A 22,415-nucleotide genomic window follows, 5' to 3' on the forward strand; every position below is an offset into this window, starting at 1 on the left:
TTCTATAAATGTTGTCTAAAGGTTATGATTTTGATAACCTCTGAACCGACTGAGTTCTCCATTTAAGAAAAGACTGATATAACAGGGATGGTTTTAGACTATTTTTTTTTAAATTTTAGTTTTTGGCTATTTTCTGTCCTTTCCTCTAATACAGAGCTACTAAAAGGTAAGGCGCAGCCGATAGTAAAAAAAAATATATAATAATACCTGCATGGCTTTCCTGTCAGTGTAAAGCTTCTGAACACTTTCCTTCAAAGAATTCTTCTTTGTTTCCAGTTCTGTACATTTGGCTTCAGATGATACCAACTTTAAATATAATTCAATGCATTACTTTATTTCTAACTAGCGGTCACGCCCCTAGAGGCCTCTAGGGCAACTTGGGAGGGGGGAGTTGAATCCCAAAACCTATTTTTTTCAAAATTACCTAGATTTATTTTTTTTTTATTTTTCGGGGGCTAGGTAATTTTTTTATGGGCGATTTCTCTCGGGAGGGTGGTGTTACCCTCCTTCAAAATAGTTATAAATCTTCCCGGGACATATGATAAGCTACCAAGCAAAGGAGAACCCGAACGGTTCAGCGGTTATCGAGATCTTTCGGTACAGACACACAGACAAACACACATCCTGTTACTTTATTAACAGGATAAATGCGTACTTATTATGAGCGTAGGGATTTTTCCTTAATTAGTTTAGAAACCTCATAACTTGGTGGGTTTTTTTTAAGTGCTTAGCGAGCTTAAACAATAACCATCTTTTTATTTTTAAAAAATACGCACCAACAAAATTTTAATTTTCAATTCCACCCCCCCCCCCCTCAAATAAAAAAGCTTGGACACCCTTGCAACAGACCTACATCAAATTTATATAAGAAAATTTAAGTGTAGACCAGCTGGGCTACTTAAATTATTGTATTTTACCTCTTTTTCAATCTGTTTTGAGTTAGTGAGGATGAGTAAAATCTTTTTCTCTTGTTCTTCCAACTTTTCTGTTGCTGCAAGCCTAGTAAAAACATTCTTTCAAAAATATCAAGTAAAATTTTAACTATCTAAGAATAACTAGAATGACCAAGAATAACAAATAAAATAATATACAAGAGAGTCACACTGTTATAAATGTACATAAATATTCAGATAGTAAATTTTTAACATTGTAGGTACCTAATCGTTATAAGAATTACCATTTCACAAGTCAATTTTAGGAATAAAGATTTAACTTGAAATGACGTTTGAAAATACAAAAATACCTTTCTTTTTCCTTGTTTTCTAATTCCAATTTAATACTGTCCACTTCTTTGCTGGTATCTGATTTCAAACCAGTAACTTCACCCTCCAATCTAAATTATTATGTATTTCTTAAAACTATGTGTGCATACTAGAGATTTTCCACCTAAAGCCTATAAAGAACTTAAACATTTTAAAGTTGGAACCGGGGTGGCGAAATCAATCCCCATCTTTTAAAAATAATTCAGTTAGTCTCCCCCCCCCCCAAAAAAAAAAAATGGTTAGCGAGACCTTATGGTCCAGTAACAAAAAACATCCGGTTACTTTTATAAAACAACATCAATCCCCCACAAAAAAACAAACACATTTTTTTGTTTTATTTATAAAACTACAAAGTTGTTGCTTTTCTATTGTACCAATGCCAAAAAATGTTCTAAGTGATTATGCTTGAAATATGTGTCATACTTTTATTCTCAGATATCATAGAGTATGATAAAAAAGTACATCTAATGTGCCAAGAAACATTTTAGATAAAAAAAAGAATAACAATCATTTTAGAATAGGAGCTTTTCTACATGACATACAATTCATTAGTTGTTTAATTTCTTATTTGGTAAAAATGCAGCGAAGCTATTGGATTTATTCGTAAAACTTTTTATTCTGCTTACTATAATTAAATTTGGCTATTAATCTAATAGAAAATCATTAATATTACTTTATCCATCTAGTTAAAAATCTAATATCTGTCTATCTATATGAATAATCCAACTTGCCATAAATACTGTGTCCACCTAGCTATTAATTCACTATTTTCCAGTACTGTAATTATCTAGTTTTATTATTCCATGTATATTATTAAACTAACCATAAATACTGTGTCCACCTAGCTATTAATCCACTATTTTCCAGTACTGTGTCCATCTAGTTTTATTAGTCCATGTATATTATTAAACTAGCCATAAATACTGTGTCCACCTAGCTATTAATCCACTATTTTCCAGTACTGTGTCCATCTAGTTTTATTAGTCCATGTATATTATTAGGCTAGCTATAAATACTGTGTCCACCTAGCTATTAACCCACTATTTTCCAGTACTGTGTCCATCTAGTTTTATTAGTCCATGTATATTATTAAACTAGCCATAAATACTGTGTCCACCTAGCTATTAATCCACTATTTTCCAGTACTGTGTCCATCTAGTTTTATTAGTTCATGTATATAATTCTGCTTGCCATAATAAATAGTTTATCTTGACAAAGTAAACCTAATGTACCTAGTATACATATAATATAAATATATTTACTTATAGGGATTGGGATCCTGTTGTAGGAAATGGTGGAATAATCCTTCAGATTTTAAATCTATTTCTTATCTGCTTATGGTTCGAAGTACTTGTTATCATGTTAATACCTTTAATAGCTTATTTTGAGTGCAAAGTTTTTATGTAATTTTCCATAACAAGCCTTTTTTGAGGTTAGAACCTTCTATTCTAGTAGAATATAGGCCATCTTTCTATAATAAAAAGTAGTAAAGCTTTTCTGTCTGAAGATAAATATCTATGAATCAATTAATCCTAATTGTCTGTCTTTTTTAAGACAGCTGCATAAAAGTAATGAGGTGGTTTTGGGCCATTTTCCTGACCACTCAAACTTTTCCCTAGAGGCTAGGAATGAAGCAACTAGTATAATGTTGAATATTATTGATTATATTTCTAAAGCTTACTATCTCGGTAATTGCTAGTCAGAATGGGTTGTACTCTTAATGTAAGCTTTATAAATGCCTTCTGAGATTTTATACATTTCCTCTGACCTCCCCTGCTCTTCCTTAGAGGCTAGGGGGCAAAGGAACTAGGTAGTATACATATGTTTTTTATTTTCTTCTCTTTCAGTAACTATTTTGATTATAATTATAAACAGAAATATTCTAAATATTTGGCCGGCTCTGCATCCCTTGTAGGTCTGGTATATCCCTTTAAGATAGAAATATTCATTATTTAGATAAATCTATATTTGTCGAGATACAAAAAGAGGAAGAGAGATATGTTTTCTGAATCGATACAAGAATAGGACAGATGATTATTTTTGTACTTGTGTATAGTATAAAATTTCAAGATTATGTCATAAGAGTACAGAATCCTGTTCCTAAATTTTAAAATTTAAGCAAAATAATAATCCAAAAATAAAATTTGACATTCCAAAATTAAGTAAGTATTAAGCATTCAACGAACTTTTACCAGAAAACATAGACCAATTAAGTACTACCTAATGTAAAGCAAGTTTGAGGGAGGCATAACCCTTAGTGTATAGCCCTACAATTTTGTTTGAGCCCATCAAAAAAAGTAAAAGAATCTTGTTAATGAAGTTTTCTTTTGTAGAGTAGCCTTTTATAAAACATCAGAATATATATGTTTCATTTTCTAAGTACCTAATAAAAGATACGATTTTCAAAGAAACTAAATAAAATACCATCAAATAAAATCTCTCAAAAATCAGAATTTTGTTTTATGTGGACATAACCAAGTAAAACGAATCTTTGTCAATATTCCTTTTTGTATCTAAAGCTATAGCCTTTTCCATAATATAGACAAATAATATATGTAAACATACCCACAAACATCAGGCATCTAAAGGGATAAGACAATGACCAATAAATTGATGTACAATACATCCCCAATGATTATCACAAAATTATCACTTATGTAGATTTAAATTAGTGGTTGAAACGTTTGAACACTCAACTTAATTAACCAGCCAATCAAAATTTACTCAAGTGCCAAAAGTTGTTAAACTTAAACTTAAAATAAGAAAACCTTATTATACAACTTTGGGGACTAGTGTAATAAACAGACCATTGTCCTCTCTCTCTCTGGAGAAAAATACTGAGCTATTTAGGTAGACTAAAATAATATTATATGCATAAATAAAAGAACAATTATTTCTATAAGTAGTGTAGTCGAAATAATTAAATATTGTTGTATTATTATTAGAATAGAGTAAATGCAAAGTTAAAATATATTCTCCAAAAAAGCATTGCATTAATTTTGGTTATTTTTAATCAGTTTTTTCCCTATTTTAATGCCATATATTTATCAAGTCTTTAATTCTAATCTAACCCTTAAAACTACGTGGTAGAAAATTGAAATTCTTTCAAATATATGCCATATAAACGTAGTTTAACCATTTAACCAGGATAAATTATGCGGTTCACTAAATTAAGTTCAAATGCATTTCGTAAAACTACCCCTTTGAAATTCATTTGTATAAAATTATCTACAAAGTAACATTTGGGATAGATCTATGTCAGGGGTTTTAAGGAATGGGACAATGGACAAAAATTAATTTGTTATGTATTAGGGGGGGGGGGGGAGTTCTGACAATTTGCGTAAACCTGGTATATAGGCTTTATCTTTGGACTGAGAGGATAGGTTATTAAAGATAAAATCATTCTTATATGATGAATTTTCCCAAGTTTTAAGATTTTTTTGATAGGCCTCCAGGTGGTCTCTGTACACATAAAAATGAAAAAAAAACCTGGAGGCCTATCCAAAAAATCTTAGATTAATATAAATGGGGGTGAAACCAGGACACTACTGCTTTAAGCAACCCAATTAAATTTTACAATAATCCCCAAAGTTTTTAAGCTTATGAGTTTATTGAGTCAGAATTTACATTTCATTGTCCCTATCTCTCTGGATTTAAGTATTATTAGTTAGGATGATGTCAGAAATATGAGAAATACTTCACTAACATTAAAGGCTGCTTACGGGCAATTCACACAACAACATTATAGGGAGACAAAATGTCGAAGCTTTTAATGTCCGATTTACGCGCGTTTTCTCCAGCAAAACGCTCTCTTTTCCATTATAAGACTTTGAATATTTATACTAAGTTAAGACTTTGCTGTGCCAACTATCAAGATATCTAAACTTATGTACTGTACCATGTACTGTCCAAATAGTGATAAAATATCCTCTCATAATCGACTTGATCCCAAAATTCAAATATTAAAACAGGTCATGTTAAATATAGGACAGTTAAATATCCACAGTACAAATTCAAATCTTAATTTAAATCAAGGATGCGGAGCCGGAGCATGGAGCCGCCGTATTTAAACTTAATGTTCAAATGTTTTTATTTGGAAACCCTTTTAAGCGTTTCAAGTCCATTTTTCTCAAAAACGGAACTTTTAAAACCTTCAAAAGTCAAAAAAATACGTAAATTGTTTTTTTTTTCGTTTTTAATGATTTTGGTAGGAGCCGGAGCCGTCATTTTAAAGGCGGCTCCGCGAAGCCGCATCAAAAATCAAACGGCTCCACATCCCTGATTTAAATATCTAAATTACATGTTTAATCTTAAAGATAACCTTCGTTGTCATGATGTTAATTTCTACAGATTATGGAACACTAAGACGTTAATATTATACATACTTCTGATCTGTTCGAAACACCTTACGTACTTGATGAAAAGATCCTCAAAAACAAAGCTAAACAAACAGGCCAGTTGATAAAAAGCAATATAAATCCCTCCATTAAGCTGAATTTTTTTAGAACGATTCTTACTTAGCTATATTAACGTTCAGAGCTTTTTTTTAAGGGCGGACGTAACTACCCTATATGTGAAAAACTTCGTTATATTCTAAGGGGAAAATTAAATCCTTACCTTTCAATTTCAATAGTTTTAGCGTTCAGCTCCTCGTTGATTTTATCCTTTTCTGTCTGCAATTCTGTTAGTTTCTCTTCTATGGCTGTGATTTTTGACGATTGCTCAGATTCTGATTTATAAGATTTTTAAAATCTTATAATTTACTGCAGTAGAGCAACTGTTCTATAACTAGATATATCCGGCTATCCGTTTGTTATAAAAGATCCTCTACAAGCTCTACTCAGTTTTGTATCTACTCTTTTTATGAAAGCATTAGGTAGTTAGTTCTCTTTTAGCCAACTATTGCAAGTTTATTGTTTCTTATGATTAAATATATCAATATTATTAGAAAAACATAATAGAATAACATTCACAAAAATAACAATAAATAATGCCTAGTAGAAAGATGCCTGAATCGTTAAACCATTGGAGGCTTCACTTTTTAAAGAAGATATCTACCTACTGGTACATCAATGGTTTTAAGTTCTTCTCTAAAACCAATGAATTCTACACCCCCCCCCCCCTCGTCAATATGTAGGGCTATGATTATGAAGGGCTAGTATTTGTCATCTTATTTTAAAATTCTTTCCTTGTTGTTTGATCTTTGCTTGCATATCCAAGTTCTCATCTTCGACACTGTCTAGATTTGCCTTCAGTTCTTCATTTGAGGCTTTCAACTCAGAGATTGTTGTTTCCAGAGTTGTCAACTAAAAACAATTATGTATATAAAAAGGCAGGTCATTTCTGCACATAGGAATAAACTACCCCCTTACCTTATTTTAAATTTATTTCAAAAATGGAAGGGGGAGTTATTTGAACTAAACAAACACTTGCAAGTGCAACAAATGTTATACTATACAACCTACACTTGCACTCCAAAACAATCGTATTTTGATAAAATGCCACTTAAAAATTGAGAAAAAATAGGCATTTTAAATCAAACATAAAACTTTTACTTTTTGAAGTAGAGTATCCTTGTCCTTTTCCAGAGTTGCTTTAGTTTCCTTTGATGTCTCCAGTTCATTTGATAATACACTCAACTTTTCTTCTAAACCGGTCTTGCATTCTCCCAGAGAAATCTGGAAAAAATGTGTCAATGTTTTTAGAAAAAAAGAACATTTGTCTTCAAAGTGAAGAAGGCTTCAACAATAACATTTGTTCCAGTCAGGGGCTATGAATCAGCCTTCTATTTGAAATCGGCGAAAATTAAGTATTTTGTTGGCATAGATTTGGCGCAAAACTTGTTCTTTTAATGTATCTGAAGGGAAGTGGGTAAGAAGGCAGGAGAAATAAGGGAAGAGGGTTATGGGTAAATTTTTACTTGGAATTGTTTGTCAGAATCACTTTTCCTTTTACTAGTCACAGTATGGTTTAAATACATATTTTATTTTTCTTGGGATGGTTTTGGGCTGTCTTTTTACCCCTTCCCTACTCATTCGCATACAATGCCTTAGATGCTAGGGGTGCAGGCACTAATAACATCAAAAAGTAAGTTATTTGTGTTTAGTGAAATCTGTATTATCTGTTATTGGCTATTTCGCCTGTGATGTTGGGGGAGGTTAGTTATGACAACATTGCAAAGAAATATCCCCTTGAAAATCAATCTCTTTATTCTTGAGAGGGGGGTGGGGTGTTCCCAGAACCAATGAGGCGAAGCATCTAAATAAAGTTACCTTTTCTTTATCTAACTGTTGATTTTTAGCCACAAGTTCCCCCTGTTGAATCTGCCACGAGTCTTTGTCTACATCATGTTGAAGGTGTAGCTCTTCAACTTGTTGCTCTAGTTCTTTCTTGGCAGCAGTTATCTCCTAAAATATTTTTAGGAATATTTTACTACCAGACAGACAAAAGAAATATTTCCACGCATTAAAGTATTTGATAAGTGTTTTTGTGTTTTCCTACTGAATAAGAAAAAAATGAAGGAATTCTATCAGCCAATGCGAAAAATCCTTTTTTTTTAAATGATAACGTATCAATCACAAATAAATGCTTTTAATTGCGCTTTTAGTTTTAAAGAAAAGAACTTCTTTATAAGTCTGAGTTGAAATACGCACATCATTTTAAGATTCATCATAATCGGGTTTGAATTACAATAATCACTAATTTACAATTAGATTAATCTCTCAAGGATAGTAGACAGCCTTTGCATTCATAAAAGATTTGCATTATGAAATTAAGTAGTACATTTAAACTTTTAAATTGAATTGATATCAATTTAAGAAAATACCAAATATGAGAGGAGAGCCCTATTAGTTTGATAACATCTTAACCAGGCGTCAACTACTTTCAAGGATCCTCCTCTCAAACTATCATATAGGCTGTCAAAGAAAAAGTAAACTCTAAATGAGGATAGTATCTTAACTAGTGAGATACATGTATGGATACAGTGTTAAGGAAGATTATGTACTGTTTCCTTTCATCAGGGATCTTATGAAATGAGACAATTGATGCGCATTAATGATTTTTTTAAAAGTTTGAACACTATTTTATAAAGGTTTATGGAAAAAAAGATTTTTATATTTTAATACAAAAGCTATCTTAATTTTAAAACATTTCTACTTGAATTTCTATACAAGGGAAAGAAAATATTGATATTGCTCTTATACACAACTAGCAAACCCAGGACGGAATTAATACCATAAAAAAACCTAGTTTTTACCACTTTTATGGTAAAATTTTACCAGCCTATACGATTTAAAAGGTGGTAAAATTTTACCGTAATCGTGGTAAAAACACTTTTGGTGGTACTTTCTCACGCTTTTTACCAGCGATTTTTACCACAATTATCGGTAAAATTTTACCAGATTTCCGGTAAAATATTACCATTTTAGGACGCAAATTTATACCAGATTTTGACCAATTTTTACCACTTTTTTGGTAAAATTTACCGCAAATTTCTGGTAGATTTTACCGAAAAAGTGGTAAAACTGTTCAACACCTGGTAATATTTTTGCCCTAAACTGGTAAAATTTTACCAGAAATAGGGTAAATATGGTAAAAATTTACCAATAATTGTGGTAAAAACGGGTGGTAAAAATCACGAGAAAGTGGTAAAAAACGACCTTAATTATAGAAAAACATTGCTTGTACACGAATCGCAAAAATAAAAAAAAAATTGTTTTCATTATTATTTTATTGATTGAAACAACACTTAAACATATTTTTCTTGATTCTACTGCTCTGGCCGCGAAAACTGTTGCGCAACCTCCAGGATTTCCTGGGCACCGGCCCCATTCGACCTCGTATCACTGATTTTCAACCTGGAATAAAATTGCTCATTAGTTAATTAGATAATTACAGGGATATAAAGGGATAAGACAATGGCTGATAAATTGATGTTCATCTCTAATGATGATACACATCGTTACCCCTTCTGTAGATTACAATAAGTGATTGAAATGTTAGGACACTCAACTTAATGAACCAACCAATAAAAAATCAATAAAAGTACCCAAGGTTGTTAGGCCAAAGAATAAGAAAATGTTATTTGAAAACTTTGGGGGCTAGTGTAATTTACAGCCCAATGTCCCATCCCTCCCTACTAAATATCTAATCTATAATACAAAGTAGAACGATGTCTGTCCGTCCGTCCGTCCGTCCCAAAGATAAAGCCTATACTCGCTGTTTACGCAAATGTGTCAGAACTTCCCCCCCCCCTTACTCTCACACCTAAATTTTTTCTTTTGAAAGCAAAAATAAAAGTGTGTAGGTTCAACTCCCCCTCTCCCCCCTCATTCATTTCCTACAGGCATCTTGACACGTGGCAAAAAAATCAGCAAACTTATCTAACTAAACATCTTTGAAAACGCAGAACGAGAAAAAATAAAGGGAAAGCTTACCTGGAAAACATAAGCAGTAACAACATCCCTGGCTAACAAGAACATGCTGTGTCCATACTACTCGGCATCATAACAGGGAACCCGATCTTGTCTGCCTCCGCCTTCAAGGTGTCCAGGCTCTGGTCCTCTCCGCGGTAACCGTGGATTACAGGTACGTTAGCGGCTTCCATGATCATCTAAAAAACAGGTTAAATATTAGAAAAATTGTAACGACAGACTTCTTTTAAATACACAGTTGCTTTTCCTAGAGCCTACTTGTGTTTCGTCTTAAAAGAGGATGGTTGGAGGGTTTTTACCAATGAAAATATTCGAGGTCATTTTTCCAAGAAGCGGTGTCATACCCCCCCCCCCCCCCCCCGCCAAAAAAACAGCATAAACATTCCCTGAAAATTATGGAAGACCAGAAGATTGAGATCGTACAGGACAAATGAACAGACATCCTGTTACTCCGGTATAGTATAGAGTGTTATTTTTTTCTACTTGAAATCAACCAAAATAAGTTCCTGAGTAGCTACTCTATCATTTACCTTAGATGTAGACTTGATACCCATATCTCTAATGGCAGTGGACGGTGGACCAACAAATATAACTCCTTTCTCCTGATAAAAAAAAAAAAATTAAATTAAAAGGTAGGTATCATTCTTATTAATATAATATTACATTCTTGAAATTAACCAGAAAAAAACGTAAGCAGTACAGTCTGCACAGGGTTTTTACGGGAAGGGATGTAATCTTAGAGGTTTTTAAAAAACGGGGGGGGGGGGGGAATCTACATAATTTTAATTTTAAGGGGTGTGTTGTCAACCCCATTCCTCACACTAATGACCGTGGACAAGATAATGAACGAAATATACATATATAAATCCCCAAATATATTGAACAAAACAACACCTTAGATTAGTTCAGACACTGCTAGTTTGAATGAACCAATCAAGATTTAAAGTTGTGAGCTAACGTGTTTATAAAACTTTGGGTACCAGTATAACTTCCAGTCTAATATCCACTCCCTCCCTGCAGTCAAATGGAAAATATTACCTGTCCAGGGATATAAAATACACGTGGATATTATTAATGACATATCATGGAAATTTGTTGTCATGAATTTAGGTTCCTAACATGGACTTCATATATTGGTCAGATCGTTTACCCAGAAGGAGGTGAGGGGGTGTTGTAAGGGAGGAATAAGGGTGTATCTTTATTTTAGCCCGCTGTGAGTACCGCTTTATTAGAGTACATGAAAAACTGGTGTAACATCCAGGTAATAATATATCCATTTACCCAAGAATCTTAAGGGATAAGACAATGGTCGACAAATTGATGTACTGTACATGTACAACCCCATTGATGATACACAAAATTACCCCTTACATAGATTACCTTTTGTGGTTGATACGTTTGGACACTCAACTTAATGTACCAACCAATCAGGGATCACTTAATCCCCAAAGTTGTTAAGCCAACGAATAAGAATACGTTATTATAAAAGTTTGGGGACACGTGTAGTTAACAGCCCATTGTCCCCTCCCTCCCTGCATTTACCTGGCAAAGATTAGCAAACTCGACATTCTCGGAGAGAAATCCATAGCCAGGATGTACAGCATCGGAGCCGGTTTCCGCCGCAACCTAAGATAATACAGTGTATGGTCAATAGTAACTAAGCCCCTAGAGGCCTCTAGGGGCACTTGAGTTAGTGGTGAGTTGAAATAGATCCCAACATTTTTTTATTTTAGTTTCAATAGAAAAAGTAAAAAAAATCCATCTTAAGGCTTAAATATGATCAGAAAATAGAATAAAACCAACTCAGGACCTATGTGATGCCTACCTAAAATAGAGAACCCAATCGGATCAGTAGTTATTTAGAAAAAAAGTCTTACTGCTTTATATAATAGGATGATGCATTACTGATTATATGCTTCACGTGGCGTATGGAGTCGTGGAACGCGGGGTCCTAAGTTATGGAGGATTAAATGAAGGAAGGAAGTGGACTGTTTATTACACTAGTCCCCAAAGCTTTATTTTCTTCTTATTATAACGTTTTCTTATTCATTGGCTTAGGTAACTACTTTGGGGAGTTAATTAAATTTTGATTTATTGTTTCAATAAGTTGAGTGTTCAAACGTTTTTTAACCACTAATTTTATGTATCATCGATGTTGATGTTCATCAGTTTATCGGCCATTGACTTATCCCTTTACATCCCTGATATAAATTTGATTTTACCTTGGGGGTGGCCGACCTCTTGGTTCAGGTGAGTAATCCCTGGGCCCCTACCGGGAGGTCCCCTCCTGGGTGACGGGGAATATTCTCTGTGGTGGGGGGGAGGAGGTCCGCGGGGGGGGTCCTCGTGGCGACATATCCCTCATTGGCGGTGGGGGGCCTCTGTAACGTTGTTGTGGAGGGGAGTAGTCGCCCCTGGGGTGTGCCTCCCTTGTGAAGTAATGTGAGGGGGGTCCGTAGCCATCTCTCCTCTCATACCTGAAAAAATAAAAATAATTTACTTAAAAAGTTAAAATTCATTAAAAAAAAGGTTTTTAAAATTTTTTGATTGGTAGAAAAGGGAAGAACTAATAAAAAAGAGCATATCTAGGTAGGAAAGTTATTGTAATTTTAGAAAATCTTTAATAAAGCAATAAAAGAGATGGTAGGCATTTAAAGTTAGCAAATTTGGAAATTACACTAATATATTTTGTTTATATACTAAATTGTTTAAAGTAAAAAGGTTCTTTGTCTTTAGCTTAAGATTTCGATAACTACTAAACCGATTGAGTTCTCCTTTATAGGTAGGAAAGCTTCTCATATGACACGGAATGGTTTTAGACTATATTTCTGTCCCCTATCTATCCTTTTTAATACAGAGCCCCTAAATGCTAGGGCCGCAGCCGCTAGCAATATCTAAACTAATCTTAAAATTTAAAATTTTACCTTGGTGGAGGGGATCTACCACCCCCTCTGCCACCACGTCCTCTGAAACCACCCCTGTCCCCTCCACGGCCTCTGCCTCTAAAGCCACCCTTATCACCTCCCCTTCCTCTAGAGCCACCTCTGTTATTTTTAAATGTTTTCATTTTGAAAAAAAAAATTCGATGATTTTTAGTAAGTATTTTGGAAGATTAATTTTAAATTTTTTTATCTTAGGTACTGCTGTTTTATTAGCGCAGCAACTTTATAACAAAACTGTACGTCAGTCCATGGCGAAATTACAAAAAATGCATTGCTTTTAAACGTTACATTTAATAAATAAGCCTACCTAAAGATTTTCTAACTTTTACTTTTTAAAACAAAAACTTTCCTAGAGTAATGTGGGGGGCTGCGTCTTTCATACCTATCCCCGCCCCCACCCCGGCCTCTACCTCTGTAAGAACTGCGCCCCCTATCACCTCCGCCTCCACGTCCCCTGCCTCGTCCCCGGGATATTTCCACTCTCAGCCGTTCACCGGCATATAATGTACCGTTCATTTCCTTAAAAAATAAAGTGAAGTAAAAATAACTTCAAGACCTGAAGTTTGTTTAATAACAATAAGGTAAAAATAAATCAAAACAATTCCCTATAACTTAAAAATACCTCCTACCCTTGTGGAATATTCTAAACCCTTCTTGATCTCCCTAAACCTAACTAAAAGCAGTAGTGAAAGTTTCAAACAAAAAATTCAAGTAATGAAAAGGTGAAGGCAAGCCTTGACTTTTAAGGGGGTGGCAACACCCAGCCATTTTGTTGTAAAGAAACTAAAATATTGTTTGTATTATTATACAGATCTACAAAGATAAATATAAGCTGCGAAACTTTTCTGTAACTTACTTCTTCAACTGCCCCCTATGTTTCAAATGCTGATCTGAGGTCTTGTTTCTTTACAATCTAAATAAAAGAATTTGTTATAATCAAAAACTATAGGTATGAAACTAAAAAAATACGACAAGAAACCTTATACTTTTTAGCTAGACCAAAATAATCAGTAGGTAACAAGTTTGAAATAGATAGGACAATTCCTACATGCTTGAATTAATGATAATAGCTATGAGTTTCGTCCATACAGACCGGCCATCCAACACTAATTATAGAAAAGCTTCGCGTTTACAAAAAACATAATTCCCTTCCACAAAATAACAATGATAACGTTTATGAGAGTAAAGCTCTCAAATAAGACAGTGGGACAAACGGAATTTTGTTGGTAAAACTTCAAGGATTTTAAGGGATAAGGCAATCTCCGATAAATTGATCCACATCATTAATGATTATTAACAAAATTATATCTTTATAATTATAATTTTTTTTTCAATTTTTTTCAATTTTGTACCCACCCCCCCCCACCCCCCCGACTACCGACGAACAAGTATTTTAGGTTAGGTTAGGTTTTAGGCTAGGGAGCCGAGCGCTGCGGCTAGGCAGGCAAGTGGGCCGAGCGCTGCGGCTAGGCAGGCAAGGGGGCCGAGCGCTGCGGCTAGGCAGGCTAGGGAGCCGAGCGCTACATTTCTAAAAGGATAATACCACCTACTCTAATGAATGTAGAATATACGTGGATATTACGACAGGGGGAAAAAATTGTCGTTATTTTAGCTTGCTAACATGAAATTCGTTTATTGGTCAGTTTGTTCAACCAGTAGTAGGGTAAGGATTGGGTTTAAAGAAGGGGGGTATCTTTATTTTAGCCAGCTGTGAGCATCTCCTTATCAGAGTAAATGAAAATGTGGTACAACATCCCAGTAATAATATATCGATTATTTTTATAAACTTTAATGGAAAAAACATTAAAAAAATAATATACCTGTCTAGCTAACACTCTGGTAAGGGTTTCCATAGTCTTAAACCACTCCCGGATTAATTCTTCCCATAAAGTTAGTCCACTCAAAACCTAAAACAAACGAACTTATTTTGACAAGTAGAAAAGTTGGTGGAAAAATAATTCATCTAAATTAATGAAGCAAAAATTCGTCCCCAAACTTCATTTTTAATTCTTGATACAGATTTTAAAGGGTGGGGCTTAAAGGGTGTTAACTCCACTCAACCCGTAAAACCCCTTATTTGTTTCCCTTCAAAATTAAAAAAAAATATATTAGATTACCAACCTCAAACCTTTGAAATCCCTCATTTTATCCCTCTTAAAATTAAAAGCTTGACGTACAATCAACCATTGGTTGTCTTTAGGACGATTGGCAAATAGATCTGATTCCTGTACTGTAGAACAAATAAAACATTATGGAATGGATATAGAATATACGTGGATATTGATGACAGTGGAAAAATTGAAGTCAATTTAGGTTGCTAACATGAAACTCATTCAATGGTCAGTTTGTTTATCCAGTAGGACGGGACGGAATGGAGTAAAGGGGGCGAATTAGGGTTATCGTCATTTTAGCCCACTGGGAGTTTTACTTTATTAGAGAAAATAAAAATCTAGTGTAACATCCAAGTAATAAAATATCTATTTCTGCAGGTTATCTTAATTATAGTATAGCTAACATTACCTCTAGAAACTGATCCCAAAGTTCACAGGACACAACAACATAGAGATTAGCCTTGATCCATGTGACAATGAGGGTCTGGAAGATGGCCTGGGTCAACCTTCCTCCAAGGGTGTCCTCCCTGATAAGCATAGATAACTATTAACTAAAGATCCAAGAACAAATTAAATATAAATAGGCTATTTTTATTTAAGTGTGTAGGTAGGTATAAAGTATACTTTTTATCTAAAAATGGTATTTTTGTCTCTGATTTTATTTATCGCGTCGTATTATAGACAGCTTTCCGCGACTGGTAAAATGAGAAATTTTCAGATCAATAGCAATTTTGTTAGCCCCGAGGGGCCAAAGGACTGGCCTAACAAAGCTGGTATTGATAATATAATTTCTAGACTATTGTTCATAGAAAATTGTCTGTAATACGTAATTTTTCAGTATGGCCCAGAACCATTTTTAATCCAGGGGATATTTATCGGTTTCAAAGCCATACTGGAAACTCTTTGTTTAGGTCAAAACTACATTAATATCAATTTTTCTTTATTTTAGATTTAGTGTGCTGACTAAACAAACTAATTTCATTACTTCTTCTTTACAAGCAAAATGCTAGTGAATTTGTTCTTAAATACTTAAAGAAAATCGTAACTTCTCTATAATAATTATCTATGTGCCTGCGTCTTGGTGGTGTTTCTGTGAGGGTGAGTTGAGTTATCTGCAGCAAGATAAAGAGTAACTGCTCCCATGTTCGCCCGTCCATCTTTACATTCATTACCATAAACCTGACCAAAATAAAATTATTGTTAGATTAGGAATATCTATTTCTTAAATAAAATTAACAGGATGTCTAATTCTGTACCATGTGAAAAAGTTTAATTTTAGCTATAATGGGAGAAAAAATCGGCGTTATCCTCTTAGAAATTTTTTTTTCAATTTTTTTCAATTTTGTACCCCCCCCCCCCCCCCCCCCGACTACCGACGAACAACTATTTTAGGTTAGGTTAGGTTTTAGGCTAGGGACATTTTAAATAATACGAAAAATTTCTTCCTTTCCCTGTACCTTATAAAAATCGTCGGAAAAAGCCGTTTTTTAAGCAAACAAAAGCGCGTTTTGCTCTATCTGTGAGATATTATGAATAAGATAATGTTAAGATGAGAAAAATTTACGTTCACAGTCCCTTTAAAGACACAATACCTGTAATAATAATGTACAAACTTTTCAACCACTAATAATACCCTGGCCTTTCTAATTAAAGCCTAGGCAGAGCAATGCTGGTTAGCTCAAACGTGTACCGTGGTTTCTGTAGAACTGTACTTCTGAAGCCAATACAGGGTTACGAAAGTTTAAATTGAAGTTTTTTTTTTAATGTTAATATTAAATGTAATATAGTTTTGTAATGACATATAAAATATATATTCGATAGAATATAAAAAAATATAGTGCATTCAATATTAAAAAAAAATATTTAAATATATATATAGTTGTTAACCATATAGAATCTATTTCCGGCCGGGTTCTTAAAAGATATTGCCGCGTTTTTTCGACATTTTTTACGCTATGAATAACAAGCGCGACATTCGCGAAATCTAAAAGAGTATACAATGATTTATTTAATTATTTCGCTTTTGATGGTACGGCCTTCATAGAAAAAAAAAGATTATCTTCAATCCATTTTTGCTGCATATTAATTAATGCATCTTTTTAGAGCTGTGTTAGACATTAGAAAAATTGCTAAAAAAATAATTTAAAATTCAGTATTTTTATGTTATATACTCTGTTTGAAATTCTCTCATCAACGTTCAATCAATCAATGTCTAAAAAACGCCTAAAAAATGTGGCATTCATCTTTTAAAAACCCATCTCAGTGGTATTTCCGGTTGGCAAAGACAACATAAATATAGAAATCATGAAACATTGTTGTTCCACAATTTTGCCACATTTTTAAACATCTTGCTTAAAAAAAACTTCCAAACAAATTGTAAATTCTACAAATTTAAATATTTAGAGAAAATTGAGTAGTAATTTACTTCTTGATTCAAAATATTTGATTAAATTGAATCAAAACTAATAATTATTTTTGGCACTCTATATTCAAATAATCATAAGCTTATCAATAGTGCGCACAGAGGTGCCATAAATTTCAAAACTTAAAAATATAAGTTTTGTAGCGAAATTACTCTATAATTCGAAATCTCTGTCTTTCTTTTAGAAACATTCAGGGGAATATACGAAAGCTTATATTTATATTAAAGATGAAAAATCGATAAATTCAAATGCACACGGCACATCTGCGTAAACACACCCTGGATTTTTTTTCTTTTAATTTTAATTCGTATGAAGCTAGCTCAAATAAGTAAATATTAAATTTGATATATTTTTGATGATGCGGGAGGATGTTTTAAAAGAAATGATGAAATAATTTTCAAGGTTTTAAAAAAAAGTTAGCTTCTTTTATGCGAAAAAATTCAATAAAAAGTAAAAATTTTTACCAAAAAGTTGGTCAAATTTTACCAAGTTTTTTTTTTTGTTAAAGTCCAAAAATCTGGACTTAGCCTAAAAATTTACCTTGTCAATTTTTACCAAAAAGTTGGTCAAATTTTACCAAGTTTTTTTTTTTGGCAGAGTCCAAAAATCTGGACTTAGCCTAAAAATTTACCTTGTCAATTTTTACCAAAAAGTTGGTCAAATTTTACCAAGTTTTTTTTTTTGGCAAAGTCCAAAAATTTGGACTTAGCCTAAAAATTTACCTTGTCAATTTTTACCAAAAAGTTGGTCAAATTTTACCAAGTTTTTTTTTTTGGCAAAGTCCAAAAATTTGGACTTAGCCTAAAAATTTACCTTGTCAATTTTTACCAAAAAGTTGGTCAAATTTTACCAAGTTCATTTTTTTTGGCAAAGTCCAAAAATCTGGACTTAGCCTAAAAAAATACCTTGTCAAATTTTACCAACTTTTTGGTAAAAATTGACCAAATTGCGTTTTTTTGTCTAAGTCCGAAAATTCGGACTTAACCTGAAAAATAGAGTTGTAAAATTGACCACATTTTTGGTAAAACTTCCAAAAGTGGTAAAATTAAAAAAAAAAAAAAAAATTTAAATTTAGGCTTCATTGTATAGAAGTCATTATTTTAAAGTACTACAACTGATTATGAAGAGCTGTTTTTTATTTAAAACACAAAAAACGGGTTTTTTTGTTTCGTCAAATTTTACAAAAAAAATGGTAAAATTTGACTAATTTTTTGGCTAAAATTTTTGCTGGTAAAATTTACCACGAAACTGGTATATTTTACCAGGTTGACCAGCTTTACCACTTTTCTGGTAAAACGATTTTTTTTTCTGGTATTTCGTAGAACCTGGGAATTAGATCTTCCAAAACACAGCAATCTACTGATGTATCTAACTGTTATATGTATAACTGTAATGCAACACAACTATAGAAACTAACACAAGCCTTTCAAAGTCGACGCATATAACTTAATTATACTAGGGTTAGTTCAGATATTCTAAGTAGTCAAAATAAAGTTTCAAACTCACAGCAAATACCAACTTTTTTTTAATCTAAAAAGAATGGTGATATAATATATTTTTATTCTAATGATTCAACGTTTTTAAATAACACATTCAAAACATTTCAAATTCTCGACTTCACAATTTGATACTTATATATTATTTTTTTGACGTTAAACCAGATTTTTAAGTACTCTAATAAAGTGATTCTCGCAGCTGGCTACATAAATTATACCCCTCATCCACCCTCTTTCCCTTATCCCCACCCCTACTACTGGATGAACGAATTGACTAATAAATGAGGTCCATGTAAATTCATATTTAAATGGATCTTTAGCTTAAGCCTTTTTCTAAAACCAAATATTCGTGACACACCTATTTAAACTGACAGATGAGTTTTGAAGAAGATGACAGGATGGCAGATATACACACACAGATATATAGAGAGATACATGTCAAGCAAACTAAAGCTCTGCTGGATACCTCAGGCAGAAAGGGAATGTCAAAGGGTGGAACCCAACAGCCTTTGCATTGAATTAACTTTGACTGGCATTTGAATAAATGTAGTTTAATGTGGAACCACGAAGAACAACATCGTGACCTCCGCCGCTGTCGCCAAAATCTATAAATCCAGGTGTATTGGCAACATGACTAGGGCAATTGCCTTAAACCGATTGCAGTCCACCTGTAACAAAACTACATAAGTGAAAGATTAAATGATTTTTACAAAGTCCCTACAGTTAGGTTCCATTTGAAATCAAATTAATGTATCACACCTGACATATTCATTTAGTCTATTTATTTAAGTAAACAAAATTACGCTACTATTAACTTAAGAATACAAATGAAATATGAATCAAATATAATTTTGAAATGTTATGAAGTTGCACAAGATAATTTTTTTGAATCCATTAACCCATGATTTGATTAGTGGCTATATTCTGCTAAAGACAAGTTAGAAGGAAAACTAATTAAAAGTTATGTTACTAGTTAGAAACCTATACAGTATACACACACACACACACACACACCATAATGAGGATCCCAATACAGGGAAGGGGGAAAAAGAGAGATAGAAAAATTAATTATCAATTAAAGATTTATACCTCAAAAAACATTTTTTTTATTATATCTTGCATTAGTTGTAACATAATAAATATTTCATGATTTATAAGTGTGATTTGCACGATCTTGTAAGATAATAATAAATATTATTACTATTGCATAATCTGGAAAACATCATCATATTTAGAAGGCAATAGTGATGCAATAGCAAGTCAAGCAGAAGTACGCTTTTTTGGTCTCTACCTTAAGATTTTGAAAACTACTGATGGAGCTATTCCTTTTAGGGAAACTTCTCTGATTGATCCCCTGGTGGTACTAAGCTATTTTAATTCCAGATTTTAGTCTTGGAATGGTTTTATACTAATTTTCTACCCTTCCCTACCCTTTTGAATACAAAGCCCCTAGATTTAAGGGTCACAGTAACTTATAATTCATAACAGTAAAGCTGGCCCTAAAATCTAAACATAATTGTCTCGCTCTTATAAATACTCAATAGGTCCACCAAACAAATACACCAAACATGAAATAATCATTTTTAAAACCTATATTTCTTTTCAATAAACTTGGGGATACTAATATGTGACAAATATAAAATGCAAAAAACTGTACAAATGCTAGGTAATATTATAAAAAGATGCTATATCCAACATCAAGATTCTACATGTATCTGCAAGAAAAACTAAAATACATTGACCACATTAATGTCATATAATTTCCGTTCACTGTATATCTACTCTCACTGAAAAGGAATGATATGAAAACTTACCATGAAAAACAAACAAGTTAGGAATATTTATTTATCGCATCGTATTATGAACAGCTTTTCGCCAATCTAAAAGTGTAGAAAACTAGATATAATACGATACGATACATGATATTTTAATGTGGCTGAAACAAGTTCTAATCCAGTGGATATTAATCGGTTTCGAAGCCATACTGGAAAATAGTTTCCAAAGGCAGTGCAACAAAGAACAGTTGCAGTAAAGAAGCTCATATGGCATCTTAATTAAAAGACAATTGCAAGTTTTATGATCTTAAAATTGCACCTTAATAGGTTTTGCTTCTCTGCTGCAAGTGTATTCGACATGGTCTTAAATCAAAACTATGAAAGATGTAATAAGTCAGGAGTTGTTGCTGTCAGAGAGGGAATGGACGTTGTATTGTAAATAATACTGGTACCCAAAGTTTTATAAAAAAATTCTCTCAATTGATGACTTAAATGGTGTACTAAAAACTAGTGATGGGAATCCGAATCCGGAATCCGGAATCCGCCCAATTTTCGACCAATTTTGGAATCCGAATCCGGATCCGGAATCCGTTTTTTATAGCGGATTCCGGATTCTAAATTGGTAGGCTAAATTTAATTTAAATAGGTTAGAAAATACCAAGCACATTTTTAGGACATACGTAGCACTTAAATTTTTAAATTTACTAATGTGATGTAAATGTTTTAGTTATGCTGGAAGTCAACACTTTAAACAAATCAAGGCTTCAACCAAGTAACATAGTGATAAATTAACGAAAAAAGCTATCCCTCTGTGACGGACGGCCTTTTAAAATACTGCTAGAATCCGGAATCCGAATCCGGAATCCGCCAAAAATAAGAATCCGGAATCCGCAAGAATCCGTCACTTTTTTTGACGGATTCCTTCAGAATCCGGAATCCGAATCCGGCCCAAAAATTCGACGGATTCCCATCCCTACTAAAAACATTCAGATTCAGATTAAACTGTGATTTAAATCATTTTTTTATGCTTTTTAGGAAAACAATCCATGAATCAGTGGAATTCGCTGATTTTTTCCCGGAGTAAAAATATATGTTCACGTCCATCTTAGTCTTTCTTTGCAAAAATAAATGCGGGTCAAAAGGTTTACCTCGAGAAAAGATAATATTTTGTTTGAATATTTTCTTTGTTATTCATGTTTTCTGCTGGATTTTCAGAAAGTTAAGTCAGGTCAGGGATGGAGGGAACATTGGACTATTAATAACACTAGCGCCCATTTGTAATCACGTTTAGTAATTTGTTGGCTTTGGTACTTACGTTTTTACCAATCAATTTAATCTACAGAAGGCTTTCTTTTGATTTATATTATTGGTGCTTGATTTCAATTTATTGTCCATTGGCTTATCCCCTTTAGATTCCTTTATTCATTCTTAAATATAAGAAGCATAGCAATAGCAAGATAACAACATTTTTATGGAAATAAAACATCAAAGTTACAGAAGTAGTAATTTTGTGCTTCCTCATTGGGGTTGTACATCAATTTATCGGCCATTGTCTTATCCCTGATAAAAAAAGGAGATTTTATGATAAATATTGCATTCCTTCCCTTATCATTAATATAGAACTCACTTTTACAGATGAAAAAATGATTGATAGTGCAAGGTGCACTAATAGCAGGGAGGAGAGGGACTTAGGAATGTAAATTATAATTGGTACCCAAAGTTTGTAGATATGTTTCTTAATTAATAGGTATGCTTAAAAACTTTGGGTACTTTCTACTTTTGTTAATCTTGATTGGGTTGTTAATGTACAATCTTTCAGTGTTCTGACTTTTCAACCAATATATTGTCAACTGTCTTATCCCGTATAATCCCTGACATGGAAATGGATACCTAACAATTTCAATGAACAAATTTTAGAAAAAATGCGATGCTAAAAGTATCAGACTGAACAAGTTTATCTAGGTATAGATA

General features: G+C 33.0%; 4 protein-coding genes across 4 annotated transcripts in view; all 4 read right to left on the minus strand.

Moving 5' to 3' along the window:
• Positions 1-6,431, minus strand: part of LOC145324465 (uncharacterized) — a 70,188-nt gene extending 63,757 nt beyond the window's left edge. The window contains exons 1-5 of the mRNA XM_080167052.1: positions 6,419-6,431; positions 5,880-5,991; positions 1,244-1,333; positions 918-999; positions 208-306 (exon numbers count right to left, since the gene is read on the minus strand). Coding sequence (XP_080023178.1) covers positions 208-306; positions 918-999; positions 1,244-1,333; positions 5,880-5,991; positions 6,419-6,431 — 396 coding nt within the window. The remainder of the gene's footprint in view (positions 1-207; positions 307-917; positions 1,000-1,243; positions 1,334-5,879; positions 5,992-6,418) is intronic.
• LOC145324466 (uncharacterized) overlaps positions 6,428-22,415 on the minus strand; it is a 129,669-nt gene continuing 113,681 nt past the window's right edge. Inside the window, exons 36-38 of the mRNA XM_080167053.1 lie at positions 7,535-7,669; positions 6,818-6,940; positions 6,428-6,568 (exon numbers count right to left, since the gene is read on the minus strand). Coding sequence (XP_080023179.1) covers positions 6,428-6,568; positions 6,818-6,940; positions 7,535-7,669 — 399 coding nt within the window. The remainder of the gene's footprint in view (positions 6,569-6,817; positions 6,941-7,534; positions 7,670-22,415) is intronic.
• On the minus strand, positions 8,977-11,976 carry LOC145325120 (methylcrotonoyl-CoA carboxylase subunit alpha, mitochondrial-like). The gene is made up of 5 exons (XM_080167968.1): positions 11,920-11,976; positions 11,240-11,323; positions 10,228-10,299; positions 9,701-9,876; positions 8,977-9,121 (listed from the first exon to the last, which is right to left on the minus strand). The coding sequence occupies exons 3-4, from the start codon at positions 10,249-10,251 to the stop codon at positions 9,733-9,735; spliced, it is 168 nt and encodes a 55-aa protein (XP_080024094.1). The 5' UTR covers positions 10,252-10,299; positions 11,240-11,323; positions 11,920-11,976; the 3' UTR covers positions 8,977-9,121; positions 9,701-9,732.
• Positions 12,989-16,589, minus strand: LOC145325119 (ral GTPase-activating protein subunit alpha-1-like). The gene is made up of 6 exons (XM_080167967.1): positions 16,343-16,589; positions 15,822-15,929; positions 15,160-15,277; positions 14,460-14,546; positions 13,496-13,552; positions 12,989-13,158 (listed from the first exon to the last, which is right to left on the minus strand). Exons 2-5 carry the CDS (start codon positions 15,923-15,925, stop codon positions 13,511-13,513), a joined length of 351 nt encoding a protein of 116 aa, XP_080024093.1. The 5' UTR covers positions 15,926-15,929; positions 16,343-16,589; the 3' UTR covers positions 12,989-13,158; positions 13,496-13,510.

This window comes from Acartia tonsa, chromosome 7, assembly GCF_053477335.1.
Source record: "Acartia tonsa isolate MP-2025a chromosome 7, ASM5347733v1, whole genome shotgun sequence".
Classification (NCBI taxonomy): Eukaryota; Metazoa; Arthropoda; class Copepoda; order Calanoida; family Acartiidae; genus Acartia; species Acartia tonsa.